General features: G+C 48.4%; 1 protein-coding gene across 5 annotated transcripts in view; it reads left to right on the top strand.

Annotated features, from left to right (window-relative positions):
* Positions 1-21719, top strand: part of dnm3a (dynamin 3a) — a 39359-nt gene that overhangs the window by 345 nt on the left and 17295 nt on the right. For 3 of the 5 annotated variants that reach the window (XM_064333529.1, XM_064333531.1, XM_064333532.1), the window contains exons 2-16: positions 181-502; positions 8110-8183; positions 9431-9580; positions 9901-10104; positions 10720-10818; positions 12218-12378; positions 12663-12805; positions 13284-13419; positions 14143-14210; positions 14414-14552; positions 14913-14999; positions 16361-16431; positions 16614-16665; positions 18205-18234; positions 20560-20673. In XM_064333529.1, the coding sequence (XP_064189599.1) occupies positions 342-502; positions 8110-8183; positions 9431-9580; positions 9901-10104; positions 10720-10818; positions 12218-12378; positions 12663-12805; positions 13284-13419; positions 14143-14210; positions 14414-14552; positions 14913-14999; positions 16361-16431; positions 16614-16665; positions 18205-18234; positions 20560-20673 (1689 nt within the window). In that variant the 5' untranslated portion in view covers positions 181-341. Of the gene's footprint in view, positions 1-180; positions 503-542; positions 773-8109; positions 8184-9430; positions 9581-9900; positions 10105-10719; positions 10819-12217; positions 12379-12662; positions 12806-13283; positions 13420-14142; positions 14211-14413; positions 14553-14912; positions 15000-16360; positions 16432-16613; positions 16666-18204; positions 18235-20559; positions 20674-21719 lie in introns of those variants that run through there. The other 2 variants (XM_064333533.1, XM_064333530.1) reach the window with 2 other exon arrangements.

Here is a 21719-nt window from a genome sequence, read left to right as displayed (position 1 = left end):
AAAAAAAATCATTCAATCTTTGCTTTGGTTAGCTAGCTCTGTAACTCGGTGCCTAGCTTGCTATAAATGATTGGCTGCTTGGCAAGTAACAGCAGCAGTAATGGCTAGTTTGCTAGCTAGCTAACGTTAGCGAGCAACAAGCGCTGCTACATACTGTGTTCCTTTATTGTCTCTTCTCAGTCGACGCAAACCTTGAAGTGTGGATGGTGGAGGCAACAGCTGGGTGACTGGACCTCGGAATCCTGCTTTGAATATTTCTGTCTGACTAACTTATCTAGCGAGTTAATTGGCTCTCCCGGTTCGCTTTCACCCATCCCCTGCATCCCTCTTGGGCTGTCACTATGGGTAACCGGGGGATGGAGGACTTGATCCCACTGGTGAATAGACTTCAAGATGCCTTCAGCACCATCGGCCAGAGCTGCAACCTTGACCTGCCACAGATCGCCGTTGTTGGTGGACAAAGCGCAGGAAAGAGTTCGGTTTTGGAGAACTTCGTTGGAAGGTATGAAGTGGTATATATATCTACTACAGGTAAAATATAGCTAGCTGCAATAGGTGGTGCACAAGTGAATGAGTAGACTAACGTCATCTAGCTAGATTGCAAGCTAATTAAAGCCACTGAATGTGAATGGCTCCCTGCCTAGCTAATTAAACTGCGTACGCAGGTAGTGTGTTGATAGGTGCAAAAATATAAATGGACCAGGAAAAATCTACTTCCCATTGTGCTTGTAATAAAACTGAACTAACGTTAGTTAACGTTAGCTGGATACTGGTGAGTCTTGCGTTAACATTAGCTATATTATTTCCTCCGGCGCTCGTCAGGGATGCCGCGATAATCATCATTCCGCTTTGGCGAGCGAAGCATGCTGTGTTTGGGTCGGTTTTGGTGCTTTTGGTTCTCTTTTGAAACTACGGCCGCGATAACCACGCTCGCCTGAACAACACTTCAAAGCAAACGCATTTAATTTTTTTGCGATTTTTGTTTGTATCCGGTCGCTCTTTAGTTTTCCACGTTAACACACCCAACAATTGAAGCTGTAACGTCAGACGAAAATAGAGATTACTGAAGTAATTTTTCTTTAATATGCCTGATTTTCTGTATTTTAGCTAATGCACTGCTGAAAGTAGCGTTTTATGATGGTTGTTTTCAAATATCGATTGAGCACGTCATTTTGTATTCTTGTTAATTGTTCGTTCAGCCACAGTCAGCAGTTAATGTATTTTTTCCGCTCCTTGCCAAATCCACGTCCGAGAGTCTGTGAAGAATAGTAGGCGAGATTATTCAGTTTAGTCTTGGTCACTGCAGGGAATGCCGTTGCGTATGGAATGATTTGGCCTTCGGGTGTTTTTGTGTTGCAAGTGTGTCACGTTCTCGGTGGGCTTCCCCAAAAAGGAGACCTTGTGTTTTGAAAGCAGCAGTCATATTTTTTCTTTCGGCGCGAGTTCTTTATGAAGGCGGATTCACATCTTTTGAAATGGTTGCGTACCACGCGAGGCATAAAATAACTACGAACATTCAGGGTGGAAAGCACTAAAGAGATTTCGAGTTCGTGTTATTTGAAAAAGTGTTTTATTACATGAAAAGCTGTGGAATTGGCATGCTCGTTGTACTCATTTGTGTAATGTTATTCTGTTATGGCAGTGTCTCTCCAGTATTGACAACGATCATCTCTTCAGGCAGGGACATTGAGGGGCTTGAATGGAGTGATCATTTTAGAGTGCTCTCATTGCCCCTCAAATGAATAGCCAGGAAAGAAAGTGTGACAGTGTGTACCAATGCAGTGATACAGTCTGTAATATTTTTGGGTGACCTGCCGCTGGTTTGTATGGAGTTGGAATACTGCCGAAGACTTCCTGGCTGTGATGGAAATGGCCCTGTGAGAGATGCCAGGGCCAGAGGTCTTATCTTGTGGACGCAGTTTGAGGTGTCAGCACAAAGGAGCTGTCGGCTAGTGATGACCTTACAAGTTAAAGGTTAATGGTAGAGTACTGAAACGACCTCATAGGCACAGCTGTACATTTGAAAAGCTGCCTTAGATTGACCCATTTGTTGCTATGATACAGTGCATCTCATAAATAGGGCAAATGGAAGGAACCTTTTTATTGTTGGTTTTGCTTGAAAGACACAACGACAGTGTTTTGAAATTGATGAGAAAATTTTCATAAAATGCTTCTTCCTACCTCCAGAAGGGGAACTCAGAAGAGTTGTGGTTTAGGTATGTTCATACACTCCCTTACATAGATGAGTATGTCCACAAAATATTAGTCACATCATGCTATGGTTCCCATTCCTCCTAGGTCAGGGCTTTTTACTCTCAAATTATTTCATTTTGTTGCAGCTCATATCATTATTCTCTTGTTGTTTTTTTAAAATAGAAAATATTCAAAAGGAATTCATACTGCTGATCATTCCCCTTGTATCTTTATCAATTTAAAGTAATATGCCAATGTAAACATTTACTTTGCTTCCTTCCTTATTTCTTCTCATTTGGAACGTATGTCAGTGCTCACTACTGGATCCTCCCTTATTGATTTTGGAGAGCACCGATGAGCAGGAGGTCACCTCCCAATCAAGCAATGCCAAGCGCCACTTCTTGTCACACGCAGCTTGCACGTTGGGCTCACACAGTGATGAGTCGGAGGAAGAAGCTGCCCTAAAAAGACTGGGGAGGGTCCCTAGAGAATGATGAGACTCGGGCTCCTGGCGCCCCGAACCCTCCCTGCCCACTAATTGTGCGTTGCCCTGCAGGGCTACAGGCCACAGTCAACAATAGCACAGTCAGGATTTGATCCTGGACCCTGTGGTCCATCCGTGCACTAGAACAAGAATGCTGTCTTAACCGCCCAGCAGCTCCTTAAACGTAATGACAAAAGCATGAAGAAGTCTACAGGTAAGAATGTCACTGTAGGCCTAATGTACGAATGCAAAGAAGGTATTTAAGCAGAGCAGTTAAAATTCAGAGCATTCACAAGCTGTGCAGTTTTCCAATTACAGTTTCTCAGGCAAACACATATGTGGTGTGTTTCCGGCCATGAGATAAGCTATGATCTCTGCAGGTGGTCTGTCTCTGATCTCAGAATTTTGACAGTGGCTGCAGGGTTTGAATCATCTACAAACTTCAAAAGGAGATTATGGGATTTTAGACAGCATTGCAGGACCCTCTCTCTGAATGATAATACAGCCCCCGTAATACACTGTTATCTGATACTTGTTGTTTTTCCTGCAGAATAAAGTGGCTTGTGTCTTTGTGAAGTGACTCCACGTATAGGAAAAGAAAACCAGGTTCAAAATATTTTCAAGGATGAGATTTGCAAGGCCAGGCAGTGTTCTTTGAGGGGATGCAAACAGGCAAAATGAATACATTCTCAACAAAATGGGTGCAAATTGTGTGACCCACATTTAGAATTCAGGCCATGCTAATCATTCACTTTCAAGCACTGCGGAAAAAGGACTGGGCAGTTTGTCTTGCCACTTGTCTTGGCTGTTTCTTTAAAAAAAAAAATCCTTTCCTTTATTGCTTTTCAGCTGCAGTAACTGTTCATAGTGGTCCTTTATTAACACAGCCATCAATCGTAGGATCATTTTAAGTAGGTATGCATTTCTGTTCATTTGATATTTAAATAGTGGATGGCTTCCAAGCTCATATTCAAATAATCAAACCTTTGTTTTTTCGTAAGAGCTCTATGAAGTTCCAGTTCTATGTAAATCATAACATCAATCAAGACTAGTGCAAAGAGGCTTTCAGTTGCTTGCACATTCAGGGGGAAAAATGAATAAACTCAGTTGTCTGCTACTTGATTTGTTTTTGCCTCCTTGATTGAGAGAATAGAACTGGATTCTTCATTTTTTCTTTAATAACCATTTGGCATCATGGTCCAATATTAAAATAGCTGAATACAATCTTGGTTTCAATTAGATCAGTGTTTGTGATTTCACTTGAGAAAACCATGTGTGTTTTTCTTTTTTAATTATTGGTGACTCTCGAGCTCAAGGCAGAAATAAGATCACGTAGTAAGCAGGCGCTGCACCCAATGCTCTGTAACTTGTCATCTCAGATAAGGTGTCCTTGTGATAAGACAGAAATGTTCAGATTCCTGAAATGGGGAAAGCGACTGTGGAGTGATAAGATGATAGCGACAGTATTTGACTGCTGAGGCTGTGCTTACATGTAGTCCTGATGTTTTGAATGAGGGATGAGCTACTAGTGTTTTTATAAAAAGTAAGAGCCTATCGTCTGTCTTTTGGGCAGGTTTATTGACATCAGTTTTAAGGTAGATATGCACTGAACTGCTACTGCATGCCATTCTCAGCCTCCCGTCTCTCAGTAACTCCAGAAGCTGGCTTCTGGTAAAGAGCTGTTCTGCACTGACCCATGAACCATGGATTTTAAGGTGCAGGATACAGCTAGGCTATTCTTTTATCGATTCAGTGTTTTTTTGGTTAAAAAAAGGCTTAAACCAATAACGGCTCACCTCTGAGCCACCTGTCTTCAGAATCATTGGCAGATGACCAATCATCAGCCACTGTGGCCTTGAGATTTAAGATGGCAAGCAGGTCCGTTTCTCCAGATGGAAGGGAAGAGTTTGTCGGTGCAGCGGACGTGCCGAGATGGCAGCCCAGCCTTGGCTGAGAGAGTGCTGACTCACCGGCGTTTTTTCAGTAGCCGAATTGATGAGATTCTGGATCAAACGGTGACATCTTCCTCTGGCCTGCGGTGAAGGAACTGCAGCAAAGCACATCCTGAATTCGCTTCGCTGTGGCCTGAAAGCCGAAAAAAGGAACGACAACTGCGTAATATACCTCTGTCACTAGGCAACCAGCACAATGAGTAGCGATCTTCCCTGCAGCCCTGACGTAGCAGTGAGTGGAATGGAGTTTATGTGACAGCCACAGTGTGTGAGTCAGTTTGACTGACAGTCAGTGCAGGCTCAGTCATCATGCAGCCAATGGGTGGAGAGATTTTTTTAAAAATGTGTTCCAATTCCATGTTTATATTTTTCTCTTTGACCAACTTGACATTTGGTCAAGTATCACTACATAGCTTATGTTATTCAGTGCTCATCATCAGATCATTAGCTTGGTATAAAATACCACAGGAAAAGACTTGGTTGGAGGAAAAACAAATTTCCCACCCGTAAGTGTGTGCAACATATACGGGGATCTGCTTTGTGAAAACAGGTGTGTATCTTCATATGGTGTCTGTTTGCAGGTGTGTTTCTTCATATCAAGTCTGTTTACAGGTGTAGGTCTTCATTAGGAGTCTTTTTACAGGTGTGCATCTTTATATGGTGTTTTGCTTACAGGTATGGATGTTCATATGGCGTATGTTTACATGTGCGGATCTGCATATGGAGCCTGTTTGCAGGTGTGGGTCTTCACGTAGAGTCTGTTTGTCTGTAAGTTAGAGCTAGATATAGGTTTGTGAGACATCATAGCTGGTAGCTGGTAGCTGGTGACCAGCTAGAGCTATGTTTCTGAAACGACTCTCTTTTGAATGAGACATTAAACCAAGGTACTGACTTATTGTGGTCATTAAAGATCTCACTACACTTAGGCTAATGCAAAGAGCAGGGAGTTCCCCGGTGTCCTAGCTAAATTCTCAGCCTGGCTCTCAATCGTCCAAATTGTCCCCCAATTTTGCATTTTTTCTTTTACTTACTTTTCTTTGTGTTGGCATTGATCTGTAACTGGCAATGAAATTGCAGCACAAAGCCTAAACTGTCATATGTGCATATTTTGTGCCACTGAATATACTTAAGATAAATCCCACATTAATTAGACAAATGTTCTACATCTAAATCAAAACCTAACTTTACGCTGCATGCTTGTAATCAGTCTAGGTAAAGAACCTAAATCTATATTCTTCAGATTAGAGATTTACTTAAAGTGAATTTACCATATTAAGCATCACTCACGATCTTCAGCAAACTAGTTGCCTCTCTTACAGGCATACTAGCAAACCTCTGGTCCAGCATTAGCCAAACGGACCACGCTGGTCTATCGGCTGGCCTTAGCTAGTCCGCCACAAGTCAGCTTGACCTAGTTCATCGGTTTAACAAAGCTTGTCTTCCAGCTGAAACCAGCTGAGGGGTGCTGCTGGACCTGACCGTTACGCCTGGTCCCGGACCTGGCTGTCTGTGTATTTTACACGGAAGGACTTTTATCTTTCGCCATCCCGACTGAAAGTGCTAACGGCTATTAGCCGCGTGGCGCTCACGCTGTCCAGGGGAAATGTATGGCCTACATACACAATTGGAAATAGGATGGCAAATGAGTGGTCAAGACAGGAAAACCTTGATCTTATTTTGGCTAAAAAAAAAGCCCTGTTCACAATTGTCTGTTATGATTTGGGTCAGCCTGATCAAGTAGAGTGCCTTTGGAGTCACCGTCTATGTAGGGCAGTCCTTACCTGCTGGGTCCGCTCCTCATTGTGCACATAAACTGGGTCTCCTCTCCTGGGGTTGCTCCTGCAGCCATGCCCAGGCTCCTTAATTAGTCTCCCTCTGCTTTCCTCCTTACCCCAAGATGGAGGGTGGAAAGACTGATTGGACAGGCATATTCCTTAGGCCTGCTCTCAGTCAGCCTCACACATAAAATGTCTTTTTTGGTGTTTTACTTTTCTTTTTTATATATTGATATTTTGTGAATTTATCAACTACAAAAATGCTATATTGACTATGAATAATTTAAAATCTATGAATAAAATATGATGAAAACAAAGGCGGAACGTACGCATCGGTGAGCTGATGTGTAATTTTCCTCAGAGCAGGCCACCCTTCCTGTGTGGGTGGGAGATGCCGTGAGAGCTTTTATTACCCGCTATCAGAAATGAGTGAATTCATTACTGCAGGATCAGACGGTGTGAAAATAATCCACTTGTTCACTGACCAAATTTATTGTAATTTATAGAGATGTTCACACCTGTGTGTCTTATTTAGGGAGTTTGCACAGGACACATTAGTACTGTTTTCAGTTTGACATATTGCATCACAGACAAGCTCTTGTGGTGAGTGAAGTGTGAACTTCCCTGTTTAACTTTAGGTGAAGTGCCAGATCAGTTCTGTCCGTGAAGGACTTGGGTCAGTTAATTGAATACGTAAATAGGCTAACCCTCCCCATTGAACAGTGCATTGTGATCACTAGGCAAAGTAATTTATTTGTCGTTTTCTCCTCATGTGTATTACCCATGTTTTGGTGTCTGGGCAGTGAGAGATAGCTGCTCGGAGCTTTGAGACTTGACCTCCCATCAGAGTCACTGACTTCTCCATAACGAGCCCTTTGTCCGAGTGGCTGTTGGGATACAATGGGCCTTGAAGGGGCGGGGCTGGTTGTTGGCCTCAGAGCCACAGAGGACAGCAGGAAAAGTGCCAGAACTTTCTGCACACATTTGTGCAGTTTGTTTCTCTCAAGTCCTTGACGAGGGCCCAGTCATGTTTTGAGATGGCACGGATGGATATTTTCGAAACTTTGAATGATGCTGTTATTTTGGAGTGCCACAGGCTGTACAAAACCCGCAGTTTTAATGGAAGCTGTTGTGTAATGTTGCTGTAATACCTGCCTGCACCAGCCACATTAAAAGAAATTCTATTAGATGTAGTCATTGTTCTGCTCCCTGCTTTTCATTATTGATGTAGATATATTTTCACAATAATTGCAAATAGCAAAATTTTGTGTTATGATTTTCAAATGGTTGTTACTCTGTTTGAGTTGTCTATAGAGGCAACTCAAACGTACAATGGCCGTAAATAATCACAGATGACAGTGGGGAAAGTAGTGTTGCAGTTTATGGGGGCAGGCTAGGGTTGCAGGATCCTCCCCTATACGCTGGCCTGACTTGGCTCAGTTTGGAGCTGTAGCTGCCCTGGCCCAGTGCCCTTCCCTGGGGGAGGAGGGGGGGGGGGTGGCAGCATGGGCGTTCCATGGGCATTCCACCGCCAGGGAACCCAGCTGTTCGCATGCGTGCCCCCGTGGGGATGGGAGGCAGGGTCTCAGTTTCCCACTGGGCACAGGCATGGCACCAGCAAGGAGGCCAGGCGGGGCACTTAACTCAGCCAATGAGCTCGGTCGCATTTAGGATGTTCCGTCTCGCTGCTTCTTTCCTCTCGTAGGGACTTCCTGCCCAGAGGATCGGGGATCGTCACACGAAGGCCTCTTGTGCTGCAGCTGATCAGCACAAACACAGGTACCTCAGCACCAGCGCCCGCCTCCACACCGCTCCCTGCTACACGCACGCCCGCTGCTGCGTGGTACTGCTCTGTGGAATATACACATGCACACTGTGCATCATGTACACACATGCAGCCCACCCAATGCGCCATCATACTACAGGTCGAACACAGTAATGCTGCATGGCATATTCACTTTTCTGCAGTTATTACAGATGACTTGAATTAAAGTTTCTGGAATCGCACGTGCGAATATGCTTCCACCAGGGGGCAGTGCCTCCAGTTTCATTGAAAAAAAGCAGAGTTCATTCACAACTATCACCTCCTGCCAGAAGGTATAGAGCAGGGTCATGCTCTGGGATATTAGCTGTGGAGTTTCTTACAAGATATTCCTCTGAATTCTAAACTGTCCGTTTGACCAAAGGCAGAATACGTGGGGTCTCTGGTCCCAGCTTTGATCTCTGGGCGATTGGGTAGACTGGAAGACCTGAGCAATGGAGTGATGAACAGAGGCTGTGGGCCACTAATGAAGCGGTGGGTCCCCCTGCTTCCGGCGTGTTCCGTAAGAGTAGCGCATCGCTAGGGGGAGTGGGGGACGGCAACACAGACAGCATTTGGAAATTACGTGGCCATTCGTTCACTCTTCTTTCTCAGGCTCCCAGTGGAGTGGCATCTCTTTAATTAATTATCTCGAGTGCCTGTCTCGAGCAGGATTGAGTGCTTCCAAAATCGCAAGCCAGGAAATCGGCTCTCCTCCTTCAGCCGATGACGAAATGAGATCTTGCCACCAGTGGAGGAATGACATGCCCTTGAAGACCGTGCAGCCCGCTTTCTCCCCCCATGTGTTAATTACCCGAGCTCCCAGAGTGGGTTTCATTACGCTCAATCATGCATTTAGGTCCTTCATACATATCAATTGCTCAGCCGTGCATTTAGATCCTTCATACATATCTCAAAAAATGCATCAAATTTTAATTCTCCTTTAATGCAGCTGTTTATGTAACCGCCAGTACATTTTGTACCAACTGAAAACTGACCTTGAGTTATTCTCATATTGGTTTCTTATTCCCTAGATTTGATGTTAGTAGATTTTGGGCAGCCATCCTACTGTAGGCCTTTTGTCCTCTCCCAGTTCTTCCTTGCTTTGTCTCCTTGTGTTCTCTGATGAGAATTTCTTATGTTTTTGTTCCTGCTGTTACCCCGCCCGGCCCCTAACGCCCCCCCCCCCCCCGGTGCCCCTCCCTCCCTCCCTCTCTGACTGCAGAGTATGCAGAGTTCCTGCACTGTAAGGGGAAGAAGTTCACGGACTTCGACGAGGTGCGCCAGGAGATCGAGGCGGAGACGGACCGCGTCACCGGGGCCAACAAGGGCATCTCGCCCGTGCCCATCAACCTGCGCGTGTACTCGCCGCACGGTACCGCCCCCTCCGCCCCTCCTCCGCCCCTCCGCCCCTCCGCCCCTCCGCCCCTCCGCCCCTCCGCCCCTCCGCCCCTCCCCGTCCCCTCACACGCATTACGAATGAATGAATCAATTAATGAATCATTGCATTTATATAGCACTTTTCCGAACGCTCAAAGTGCTTTACAGTGATGAGTGGGAACTCCCCTCACCCACAACCAATGTGTAGCACCCACCTGGGTGACGCCGCACGCCACAGCCTGACGCCCCCATCCCCCCCGGCCCTGACGCCCCCCCCCCGGCCCTGACGCGTGTGCCCGTCTCACCCCCCCGCAGTGCTCAACCTCACCCTCATCGACCTGCCGGGCATCACCAAGGTGCCGGTGGGGGACCAGCCGGCCGACATCGAGTACCAGATCAGAGACATGATCATGCAGTTCGTCTGCCGGGAGAACTGCCTCATCCTGGCCGTCACCCCCGCCAACACCGACCTGGCCAACTCCGACGCCCTCAAACTGGCCAAAGACGTGGACCCTCAGGGTGAGAGCGCGTGGGGGCTGTAGTTTTTGAGAGAAGGGAATTTTCCATCACCGTTCGACTCGTTCTGTAGTTTAACACGGAGTACGTTCAGCTTCACTGTTCCAGTGGGTTCTTTAATGGGACGCTCAAGCGATGCAGAATTAGAAATCTCAGATGCCAGGAGGGAAGGTGCCTGTGCCGTGGGGTGCTTGTCACAGAGCATCACACTTCGTGCCTGAATAGCTGTGACAGTGAAGGGCTGCAGCGGTGCGGAGGCAGAGAATGAGCGGGAGTTTAAAAGCCGCGCGGTGATTTTATTAGCGAGCTGGCACGGACTCAGCGCTGCCATTTCCTGCTCTCAGGAGGTTTTTAATCTTTCTAAAGTAGCACTTCAGAGCCCGGCTACGTTAGGAAAATGCGCGTAATGGCGGTGCCGAGGAGGAGGAGTGATTGTTCGGGTCTTTGGTGGGCTGCTGTTCGAGCCGCTTCAGTGAGCGATTGAGAGGAGGGGCTGGGGGAGGGGGGGGGGCGTGGAGGTGGGGGGGGGGGGGTGCGGGACCGCTCTCCGGATGATGTCACAGTGGGAGTCTCCTTATGTCCACCGCCGTGATGACTGTGCCCTCCCCCTCCTCCCAGGCCAGCGCACCATTGGCGTGATCACCAAGCTGGATCTGATGGATGAGGGCACGGACGCCCGCGAAGTGCTGGAGAACAAGCTGCTGCCCTTGCGCAGAGGTACGGCGTGCCACTCTGTGCCACCCTTACAGCGATACACGCCACCTCGCCATAGAGGAAGCACATAGGCTGTGCCACCCTGTACAGCTGCAGTACATGACATTAACCCTAATTAATATTTCCATAGTGGTCCCTATTAGATATAGCGCCATTGTCAGGGTAGTACCAGGAGATGTGTAAACACCATGTAGCTCTGCTACGGCTGAGGTGGGGGCCCTGCAGTGCAGTGGACTGGTGTTTTGTTGCGCGGGAGTTGGACACCTTCCAGGTGGTAGCGGCTCTAGGCTAGCGGATATCCTGGATATCCCGCTGCCAGGTGCAGGAGGCTTCGTGCTGCTCCTCGCAGGCTAAATGCATTCGACATGGATTCGGGGCTCATATTATTTTGGGGTCTGGCGACATAGCTGCTGGACACCCGGGTGATGTACAGTGTTGTTTTAAAAAAAATCTGAATAGGGTGCTCTTTCATGGAAAGGAAGCTACACTGCTTAAAAAGCGAAGCAAAGTTTATACTGGAGTTCATTTGATTGATATCTGCTTCATAGACCCACAAACCCTTGCATTTGCAGTATGTCATGAGCTGTTAAACAGGGAACACTGTGAAACAGTGAAATCATACTCATTAGTTTTTTTTGTCACAGCGTGGGATTAAGTTAATTTAAAAGAGAATTTGCTTCATTAACAAATAAATGACATCTGAATGGAACTCTGCATGATAAATTTAATATTTATATATTTTTGTCTCCATGCTTGTGAGATTTTCTTTGCCATAGTATTCCTGCCTGATTGGAACACTATATATACTGAACACTATATAACAGGCTATACCAACAAAATGCGAGTCAACTTTGAATCACTGCTGAGTTCTGCATTGGCTGACATGTTACTGAACTTTATTCATTCATTGTTTGATCAGTATTTCAAAATTATCTTAAGTTTGGCAATTATTAACAAACAGCTTACTATTAAAAAACGAATTTGCCTTAATATGCTTAGTAATAGGTTAACACAGCTGGCTTGCTATTTTACTACAGGGGTGACATGATAGTTAACTAGGTACTCATGTTCACTAGAAGACAACTGCTACATCTGCTTGTTCCATGGCTGAACGTAGCTTTTAAATAGATGACTGAAGCGGTCATAGCTGAGTGGTGAATATATCTTGAAGCAAGTGACCAAATCATATAATAAAGATACACGCATGTTTCACCTAATAATATGTCATGGAGCCTAGCTGATATGAAAAGGGCTCATGCTGGAAAACACACATGCTATAAAATGGGGGCGCCACGAACCCCACTATTCATCACGTTCACTTTGAATAAATCCCATAAAGTTCTCTCCAAGGCCCGTGTGTCACACTGAGCGTGCTCCCTCCCGGCCCGCTCTCTCTGCTCAGGCTACATCGGGGTGGTGAACCGCAGCCAGAAGGACATCGACGGCAGGAAGGACATCAAGGCCGCGCTGGCGGCCGAGAGGAAGTTCTTCCTGTCGCACCCCTCCTACAGGCACATGGCCGACAGCATGGGCACGCCGCACCTGCAGAAAGTCCTGAATCAGGTGGGAGGGGGGGAGGCGGAGCCAGGCTCGCAGCCGTGGGCTGATACAGGAAGGGTTGCCAGGTTACTGAAATGACACTGTATACATAATATGGGAAATATATTCTTTTGTTAGTGGTACTACATGAATGGTGAATGGGGAATTGTCACAGACCGGATATTTTCAGTGCATTTGAATCGTATGCCTGCGATCTCTCTATTGCTGGATATTGGAGGTCCACTGAATCACGTGGACTGCAGAAGAGCTCCTTCTCCTTTTGTAATGCTGCTTGTGCGTTTCCGCAGCAACTCACAAACCACATCCGGGACACCCTCCCTGCATTCCGCAGCAAGCTGCAGACGCAGCTGCTCTCCCTGGAAAAGGAGGCCGAGGAGTACCGCCACTTCCGCCCGGATGACCCCGCCCGCAAGACCAAGGCCCTGCTGCAGTGAGCGTCTGTCTGCCTGTCTGCCTGCCTGTCTATCTGTCTGCCTGCCTTTCTGCCTGCCTGTGTCTGCCTGTCTGTCTGTATGTATGCCTGCCTGTCTGCCTGCCTGTGTCTGCCTGTCTGTCTGTATGTATGCCTGTCTGTGTCTGTCTGTCTGTCTGTCTGTCTGTCTGTCTGTCTGCCTGCCTGTGTCTGTCTGCCTGTCTGTCTGTCTGTCTGTCTGCCTGTCTGTCTGTATGTATGCCTGCCTGTCTGTCTGCCTGTCTGTCTGTCTGTCTGTCTGTCTGTCTGTCTGTCTGCCTGCCTGCCTGCCTGTCTGTCTGTCTGCCTGTCTGCCTGTCTGCCTGTCTGTGTCAGTCTGTCTGTCTGTCCCCCCCCCGTGCTCTCAGGAGCAACGTGTTTGATGGTTTCTGAGCATGCCCGGTGGGGTCGTCCCCTCTGAGTTCATTAAGGATTGCGACCCTGCGTCTTCCCGCAGGATGGTGCAGCAGTTCTCGGTGGACTTCGAGAAGAGGATCGAGGGTTCCGGCGACCAGGTGGACACGGTGGAGCTCTCCGGCGGAGCCAAGATCAACCGCATCTTCCACGAGCGCTTCCCCTTCGAGCTGGTCAAGGTGGGCGAGAGGTCCCCGCCCGCTTCCTGCTTTCCTGCGCCCACTCCGTCTTCTCATCTGACCTCTGACCTCTGTGCTCAGGCTGTGGGGGAAGAAGGCCTTTGGCAGGATGCTGTTGTGTACAGCGCTCCACGCTATTCTTTGTTTAGGCCTCTGAAGGATGCTTATAATGTGAAAGCATGGGCAGGGAGTCTTGCAGAAAAGCCTCTGGCACACTGAAGCTGTTTCTCAGGCCACCGTGTGCGTCTGTAGCTGGGTTTCCACTGACCTGCCTCCTCAGCTGGGGGTTCAGCTCCACCTGAGGCAAGCTTGGGCCAGCTGTAAGCTGGATAACCCCTGCGCATGAGTGTAGTCTGGCCGTAGGCCCAGGTGAGTCGAGCAGAAGAACCCTGTGTAAATACCACAGCCAGAAATGTTTCCTTCGCGCATTCCTAATTAAGTAACACCTTTTTCACACTTCTCGCATGCAGTTTATGCAAAAAAATAAATGTTTTTCCTCCTCAGTTGTGTGCCAGAACTGCATATAATTAGCATACTTGCCAATATTTGTAATTACATTGAAATTAGGTTCTGGAGTCTGCAGCACTTGAGATAAATGTATGTGGCTCCCTTGGCTGACATGCAGTCAGTTGATATTCTTTGATTGTTCACCCTGGAATAGTGGACATGCAGAGCCAGGCCCCGCCCCTCCTGCACCTTCTAACCACTCCTCTCTGCCCGCAGATGGAGTTTGACGAGAAGGACCTACGTCGGGAGATCAGCTACGCCATCAAGAACATCCACGGCATCAGGTGAGCGTCCGAGCGAAGAGCCACGCCCTTTCAATCCCTCCCTCTCCTTCTCGGGCTCCACTCTCCCTCCCTCGCCCCCTCGACCTTGCGGTCCTCCGAAGCTCTCTCACTCTTTCAACCCTGCCTTTCTCTTTCCCTCCTTTCTGATTCCCGCTCTTTCCGTCCTCCCCTCCTCCTCCTCCTTCTCTTTTCCCCCGGTCCAGGACAGGCCTGTTCACGCCCGACATGGCGTTCGAGGCCATTGTGAAGAAGCAGATAGTGAAGCTGAAGGAGCCGTGCATCAAGTGCGTGGACATGGTCATCCAGGAGCTCATCAACACGGTGCGCCAGTGCACCACCAAGGTACCGCCTGCCGCCCTGCAGTGAGAGGGACTGAGGGCCTGCAGAGGGAGCTGTCTGCTCCATAGCTGTCCTTTCTCTCCAGTCCCTCGGTCTTGGGTAAAGGAGGTAACAGTTCTGACCGCCTAGGGTTTGGATCGCACTGTCGGCATTACCAAAACCTAATCTGCCATTTTTGAAAGAAGAGCAGTGCATTTATTATGTGGAGCTATGCTGTTGTTGTTATTATTCCGTTTAGTCACTGACATAAGCATATATTTTGCTGTAAAACATGAGTTCCATGAGAAGGCCTGTCGTGCTGTTGTGTGTGGTGTGGTGTGCTAGCCTCTGTCGCTATGTGAGCGCTGCGCTGTATCACTGCAGCTGGCGAACTTTCCAAGGCTACGGGAGGAGACGGAGAGAATCGTGACCACACACATCCGGGACCGAGAGGGCCGGGCCAAAGACCAGGTTATGCACCCGCAGACATGCACGCGTATGCTAGCGGTACGCTACGCGAGGCAGGGAAGCATACACACAGTGATGCGTCTGAGCTCGCACTTACTGGCTCACCCTGGCAAATATAGATCGCATGCGTTTAAGAATATAACGTTATTTTTAAAATAAAAGTTGGAGTTTGAAGTTTTGAGTTGTGAATCCTGTACTCAATATGCTCCTCAGCGTACATAGCACAATTCCCTGAGGGAATGTAGTTAATTTTATTTGTTTGCCGGCTAGTTATGTTGATGGTAGATATGTAGTAGTTAGTAGTAGTTACGCGCTAAACAAATGAATTGCCATTGTTCAGAATTCATCATATAAAAACTTTTTAAAAAGTTTTTATGTGAAAATATACACCATGATTTATGATTGCTTGCCGAGTGCCTGCATTTACAGCACGCGCCATAATGTCTGAGACAAAGACATATTTTTTTATTGATTTGGCTGTCTACTCCACAATTTTAGATTTGTAATCAAACATAGGCCAAACCTTAGGCTAACCAAAACCAGCTGTTTGGAACATCATTAAGAAGAGAACCCGGTGAGCTCAAATCACAAAGCTGCTCTGTTCCTGTCTTTCAAAAATGTATTTAAAAATGTTAGTCAATTTCTGATGGAATTTAAAAATCAATATAATCTGCTTGTTTTTTTTTAGCTGTCAGCGTGTGGTGAACTAGCTTTGTGTTCTTAATTAGGAAAATCCATATGTCTGCATGCTCTGGTGTGAACTTCATTTGGCAGTAGAGAAGAAAGACTCACTGGCAGCGGAGAAAGGCACAGATGTTCTGGGAATACTCAATATTCAGATTCTCTGCAGCCTGTTTTTTTCTGGCTTGGGAAGTGGTCTCAATTTAATACGCACCAATCAAATGGAGAGCCCTTCACCGATGGCCAAGTCTCTGAAAATGGCAGGCTCAATTTTCGCCTTCTTCTAATAATCCTAATGGCGTGTGTCATTTCCTGTGCTGAGAGGGGACAGGCTCAATCATGATACCCCTGAGTGCCCTTCATCCAGTGAACACCCACGTTGCACCCACAGGTTCACGTTCATTCTGATTAAGCGAGAGGGTAAAATGAACTGTAAGTGTCTGTGGCTTGGGTCCAACATGTTATTATCGATACTTGCCCATTGATCAGCGTGCACCTTGTCAGTTTTTTTGCGTTATGACCTTATAACCATAGAGTACCGAGTGTTAGACAGCCCTTACTGGTGAAGCGGTTAATCATTGACAGCCCTGTTTAGTATGTACTCACTCAGTATGCACGTGCGGGAGCGCAGTGCAGACGGTGCGGCTCTCCTGCTGTATCTGTTGGTTTCTCTCTTTTCGCAGGTTTTGTTGGTAATTGACGTGCAGCTCTCCTACATCAACACGAACCACGAAGACTTTATTGGTTTTGCGAAGTGAGTGTCCAAGCCATACGCGTTCAATAGCTAGCCGTCAATGCGGTGTTGTGTACACCACCCACCTTTAGCGTCACTTCAGATTTGCTTTCTTTTCAGTTGGTCCTGCAGTGAAAATATCAGTTAATGTGTGTTTTCTGCACCTGACTTGAATCTGAGCAAAGCCTGTCCATCTCCCACAGCGCTCAACAGAGAAGCAGTCAGATGAGCAAGAAGCGCTCTGCAGGAAACCAGGTGAGTTCACCCTTAGTGCCAGTCTGAACTGAATCCGTCAGGAACCTGAGTGAAGCTGTCAGGGGTCGAGGGTCAGGGGTCAGGGGGTGGGATGTGGTCAGAAGCTCGGCTGTCCGTGTTTGTCTGCTTTTATTTCATTTTGTGCTTGTGCTTTCTGTATTTGGTGGATGCACACGCTTGATTATGTGATGATCTTTTGCGTTTTGTTTTTTTTGTTTCAGTTTGTTGGTTTTGCTTCTGTTGACATTAACAGCCGCCCTTTTTTGTTGTTGTTTGTCTGTTTCGTTCTTCACTTTGTCTCTCCGCCTCTTCTTTCTTCTTTTTTTTTTTTTTTTTTTTGGTAAACCCTCGCTCTGCTTGTCCCTGTGCTTAACTCGCCCCTCACCTGGAATGTGCCCCATGCATCTCTGTCAAACTGCCCCGTGCTGCCCTCAACACCCCCTCCCTGCTTGTCCCCCTGTTGCCCCTCTCTGAGCAGCCCTGCCACACTGCCTGTCCTGCTGGGGGGGTCCGGTAAGTAATCCTGGTTTGGGGTTCAGGGTTAGTGGTGAACTCGGGGCTGGGCTGGGCCGGCTGGCGTGGATCTCTGACGCAGGGCTGGACGACATGGCCACAATTATCACGATCATTTCTCCAGGATGTTGATTTTGACACTATCGCTGCAGAACTGTTCATTTTGACAAGTTCACGATTTTATTAGTTATTATTCCGGTTTTTGTTAAATTATCATTACAGGTTTTTGTAATCGTTTGGCATTTGATATTTTCCATAAAAGTAGTGTTGAATATTTGACATTTAAATTTTTGTCTTGGATCATAAGAACAAGGCAGGTGCACATGCTTGATTTATAAATTTTATTGTTATACAAGATATTACATGCACAAGGTTTCAACAGTTATTTAGACCAACAGTGAACCCCTTTTTTTTTTGCTCCAGCCTCATGAATTAGGTGTTATAAACTTTTATACCTCCCAGAAAACATAGTATTAAAACACATTCATAATGCAGCCCATATTGTTACTGGCTGAATTCATATATTGTAATATTAATATTTAAAGGCCATATCACCCACCCCTGCTGTGATATATTTACAACGACGTGTCCACTAGAATATTGAGGATGAATCATTGTTCAATAAGTGTGGCTGTATTACTGTGTGTGGTGAGAGAAACTGAGGCTTCTGTAGTGAGTGTTGCTACAAATTATTGCTCCTTGTTTATTAGTTTTTTTTTTAATGCAAAGTGTGAAATGCGGTGGTTTGTGTGGACACCTGTTGATTTTTTGTCCTGATCTGACCCAGACATGTTTTGTCTTGCCCCTTCGCTGTAATCAAAGGTGTCGATTTTATCCGCAGAGTAGTCTTGTTTAACCGCAGTCTCAAACGGCTCACACAGTCACAGTGGGCCAGGTGGAGGTGTGACCCCCCCATGGTGACCCCCCCCCTTTACCGTGACCCCGCGGCGGGGCCAGGGGGTCGACCCGCGTGCGTCCGTCTTAACGGCCTGTTTTACTCTCTCCCTTTCTCTGCCGATGTTCCAGGGCGCGGCGCCTCCACCCTCCAGCCAAATTGTACGAGCCCAGTTTGTGTAAGCCTTACTGCTGCTTTCCATTATAACTCTCTGTGTGGGGGGGGGGAGGGGAGGGGGGGGCTGGCTGGGACACTAACACTGTCACCACCTTCACTTTACTCCTATCCTCACTACGCCACGTGAAGGCGCACCCAACACGGGAGCCGCAATGGATTCTGACTGCCGTACTCTCCACCTGGATGACTCCGATGTGTAAATGCCTCACATTCAGATGGGCTTTCTGTGATCACTGCTTCACGTGAGCAAATGTGTATCAAACATACGCTCGTGTAAAATTATGAGAAGAACCAGAACTAGCCTACTAAATTCTTGCGGCAGTGTGTAATTTGAGTCTCTCTCTCTCTCTCTCAGATGCCTGTTGTGTCTTATCGGCGATTACAATTGTGTGAAACCAAATAGGCAATTACGTGATACCGAATCTGTTTTCGATTGCTTTGTTTGGAGTCTGATTCGCCGAACGACAGGAAACACTGTGTCAGGTAAAACCCGAGGCTGATCCGCGTGGCATTTAGGTGGCTGTGTCAGTTTTAATCCAGGTGCGCTCTCTGATGTCACTGATGTCACCGAGCCGAGCGTGAGTTTCTCCGGCTCCTGTTAACCTCACTCTAACCCACGCCCCACCGCAGCTGCGCTTGTTCTGGCCTGCGGTGCCGCCGCGCTTCGGCGAGGTGCGCGCCCTGCGCCCTGTTAGCGGACCCGGGTCTCCAGACCGGGCCCACGGGTGTGACTGTGATTAAAGGGGGGGGGGCGGTAAGGCCGCCTGTGTGTGGTGAGGCGGGGACAACATGGCGCTCGAGCTGCTGACCCAGGCCGGGCACAAACCCAGCTGTGTGTTCACTGACTAATCAACCTGGAGGTCACGGGGTCCTGAGCGATGCTCAGGGGGGGTGGGGGGGGGGGGGGGGGGGGGGCACTCAACACACCCAGCCCCTCCACCGTGCCTGTGTGTCGGGTGTACCTGAAAGCTGCTTTTCCTCAAGCCCCCGTTCTCACTGTGCAGCGTTACCCAGGGTACCCAGGGGTCGGTAGGGCACGGTTCTGCTCACAGTTGGCACCGCGCCTGTGTGAAGTGCAGCTCTAGGCTGGCGTGTGGCATGGGTTCCTGGCAGCGCCGCTGTCTCAGTCACGACCTGGCGGGTGGCGGGGTGGGGGAGGGTGGAGGGGGTGCGGTGGGTGCGGGGACGTCTGTGCCCCCCCCCCACCCCGCTCAGTGTGCAGTGAGTCATCGCTGCGCCAGGATCCGCTGTGTGTTTGTGTGAGGCAGGATGTTTGGGTCACCTCTACCCCGTCCCTGTGTCATTCCAGCCCTCCGCTTCCTCCCGCCCCCCTCCGTCCCCCTCCGCCCCTCTCCGCCCCCGTCTCTGCTCTCCTCCCCCACCCGCGTGTCTTTTTCAGTCATTGTTCCTTCGTTTCCTTCCACTGTCCCCTTTCCCTCTTCCTGCCTGTCCTCACTGACAGCTCTGTCTTTCCCCCTCTCTGGCTGTGTGACTCTCACTCCCTCTCTCTTTCTCCCCACTCTGGTTGTGTGACTGTGACTCTCTCTGTATTTCTCTCTTTCTCCCCACTCTGGCTGTGTGACTCTCACTCCCTCTCTCTTTCTCTCTTTCTGCCCACTCTGGCTGTGTGACTCTCACTCCCTCTCTCTTTCTGCCCACTCTGGTTGTGTGATTGTGACTTTCTCTCTATTTCTATCTTTCTCCGCACTCTGGCTGTGTGACTCTCACTCCCTCCGTTTATCTCTTTCTGCCCACTCTAGCTGTGTGACTGTGACTCGCACTTCCTCTTTATTTCTTCCCACTCAAGCTGTGTGACTGTGAATCTCACTCCCTCTCTATTTCTCTCTTTCTCCCAACATGGAATGTATGTGTATGTGTGTATGGGTGGACGGTATTGAACACAAGTATAAAGTTAAGGGACTTGGAACGTTCAGAATATTTGAATGATTTTTATGCATTTTATGTTTATATTTGTCCTCCTGTGTGAAGAATGGACATGGAGTGGAAGCATCCAGATTATGAATCCATGTTCATCAGAATCAAGCTTAAGAAGAATAATCCACTAATTAACAGTTGCTGTTGTTGTTATTATTTTAGGATTCTTTTGTGTGTTACAGGTTGTGTGTTTTATGATGATCTTTCTTTTTTGTCTTGGCAGCACACGTCTTCACATCTTCACTTATAAACTCCTAATTAAAGGCTCTTTACAGCTACCTTGAATCTGCCGGAGCAACATCCTGAAGCCTTGACCCCCCTGTTTTAGCCCCACCCCCTCAGCTCTGACCCCTGACCTTTGAACCTCCTCGCAGGTTATACGTAAGGGCTGGCTGACCATCAGCAACATCGGCATCATGAAGGGCGGGGCCAAGGATTACTGGTTTGTGCTGACGGCGGAGAGCCTGTCCTGGTTCAGAGACGACGAGGTGAGGGTCCGGGCCGGGGTCCGGCGCTCTGCTCATTCACGTCCTTTACCGTCTCACCGCTTGAGCCATCTCTGTTTATTTCAGTGTCTGTCACATTAATTTCACAGTCATTATGTTACACCTGCTTTTACACTGCAAAAAACAATTGTAAAGAAATGTTCGAATTGTACAGTTTGCTTTGGATTGTGGATTTTGCAACCGCCTGACGCGTTTGGGAAGGGGCGAGATTCGGAAGGCCGTCCAAAGCACCGCATTTATTTGTCGCGATCACAACTACGCATTCCTCCTGTGGAGAAAGAAAAACACTGTTCACCACTCTTCTGAGCAACATGGAAGTTTATTGAGTAAATAGGGAGTTGGGGGTGTACACGTCTCTGGCGTTGATGGGGGAGCTGGAGCAGGGGGGGTGCGGGGGTTGGCTGACACTGTTCCCCCAGCACTGCCGAATCCAGCTGTGGGACTGCGCGTTCTAACATCTGTACGAAAGACAGCACACAGTATGAAACGCGACAGGTGGAGAGCCGTCGGCCGGACGGCTCAGGGGCGGGGTCCGTGGGCGGGGTCCGTGGGGGGCGGGGCCACGTCTTGGGTGGGCGGGGCCGCGTCTTGGGCCTGTTCCCGGTTCGTCTGGCGGGCTGCCGTCTGTCTGCCTGTCTGTGCCTGCTGTACAGGTGCAGGAAGTTCTGCACAGCAAGTGTAGACAGGCAGACACACGACAACTCCCGTGGCCTGTGGCGGTGGCGCGGTCACATGGTCACATGGTCACATGGTCCTCCGCGGGGCGGGGCCGCGCGCTCAGGAGGCGGGAGAAACGCGCACGTGGCGGAGGCCGCGGCCACGCGACGCGCGCTAGTTGACGCACACGCGCTGAGAGCACACACACACACACACACACACACAGAACACGCGCGCTCCATGTCTTTACTACAGTCCTCAGCGTGCTTCGGGGCTGACCCTCTCACACACATGGGCCCAAACTGCATTCCTGCCTGTGAGGCACTGTACATCACAGTGGGACGTTTGAATGGGACGTTTATTATGGGGGC

This window comes from Anguilla rostrata, chromosome 4 (genome assembly GCF_018555375.3).
Source record: "Anguilla rostrata isolate EN2019 chromosome 4, ASM1855537v3, whole genome shotgun sequence".
In the NCBI taxonomy this organism is placed as follows: domain Eukaryota; kingdom Metazoa; phylum Chordata; class Actinopteri; order Anguilliformes; family Anguillidae; genus Anguilla; species Anguilla rostrata.
This window is presented reverse-complemented; position numbering and strand designations above follow the sequence as displayed.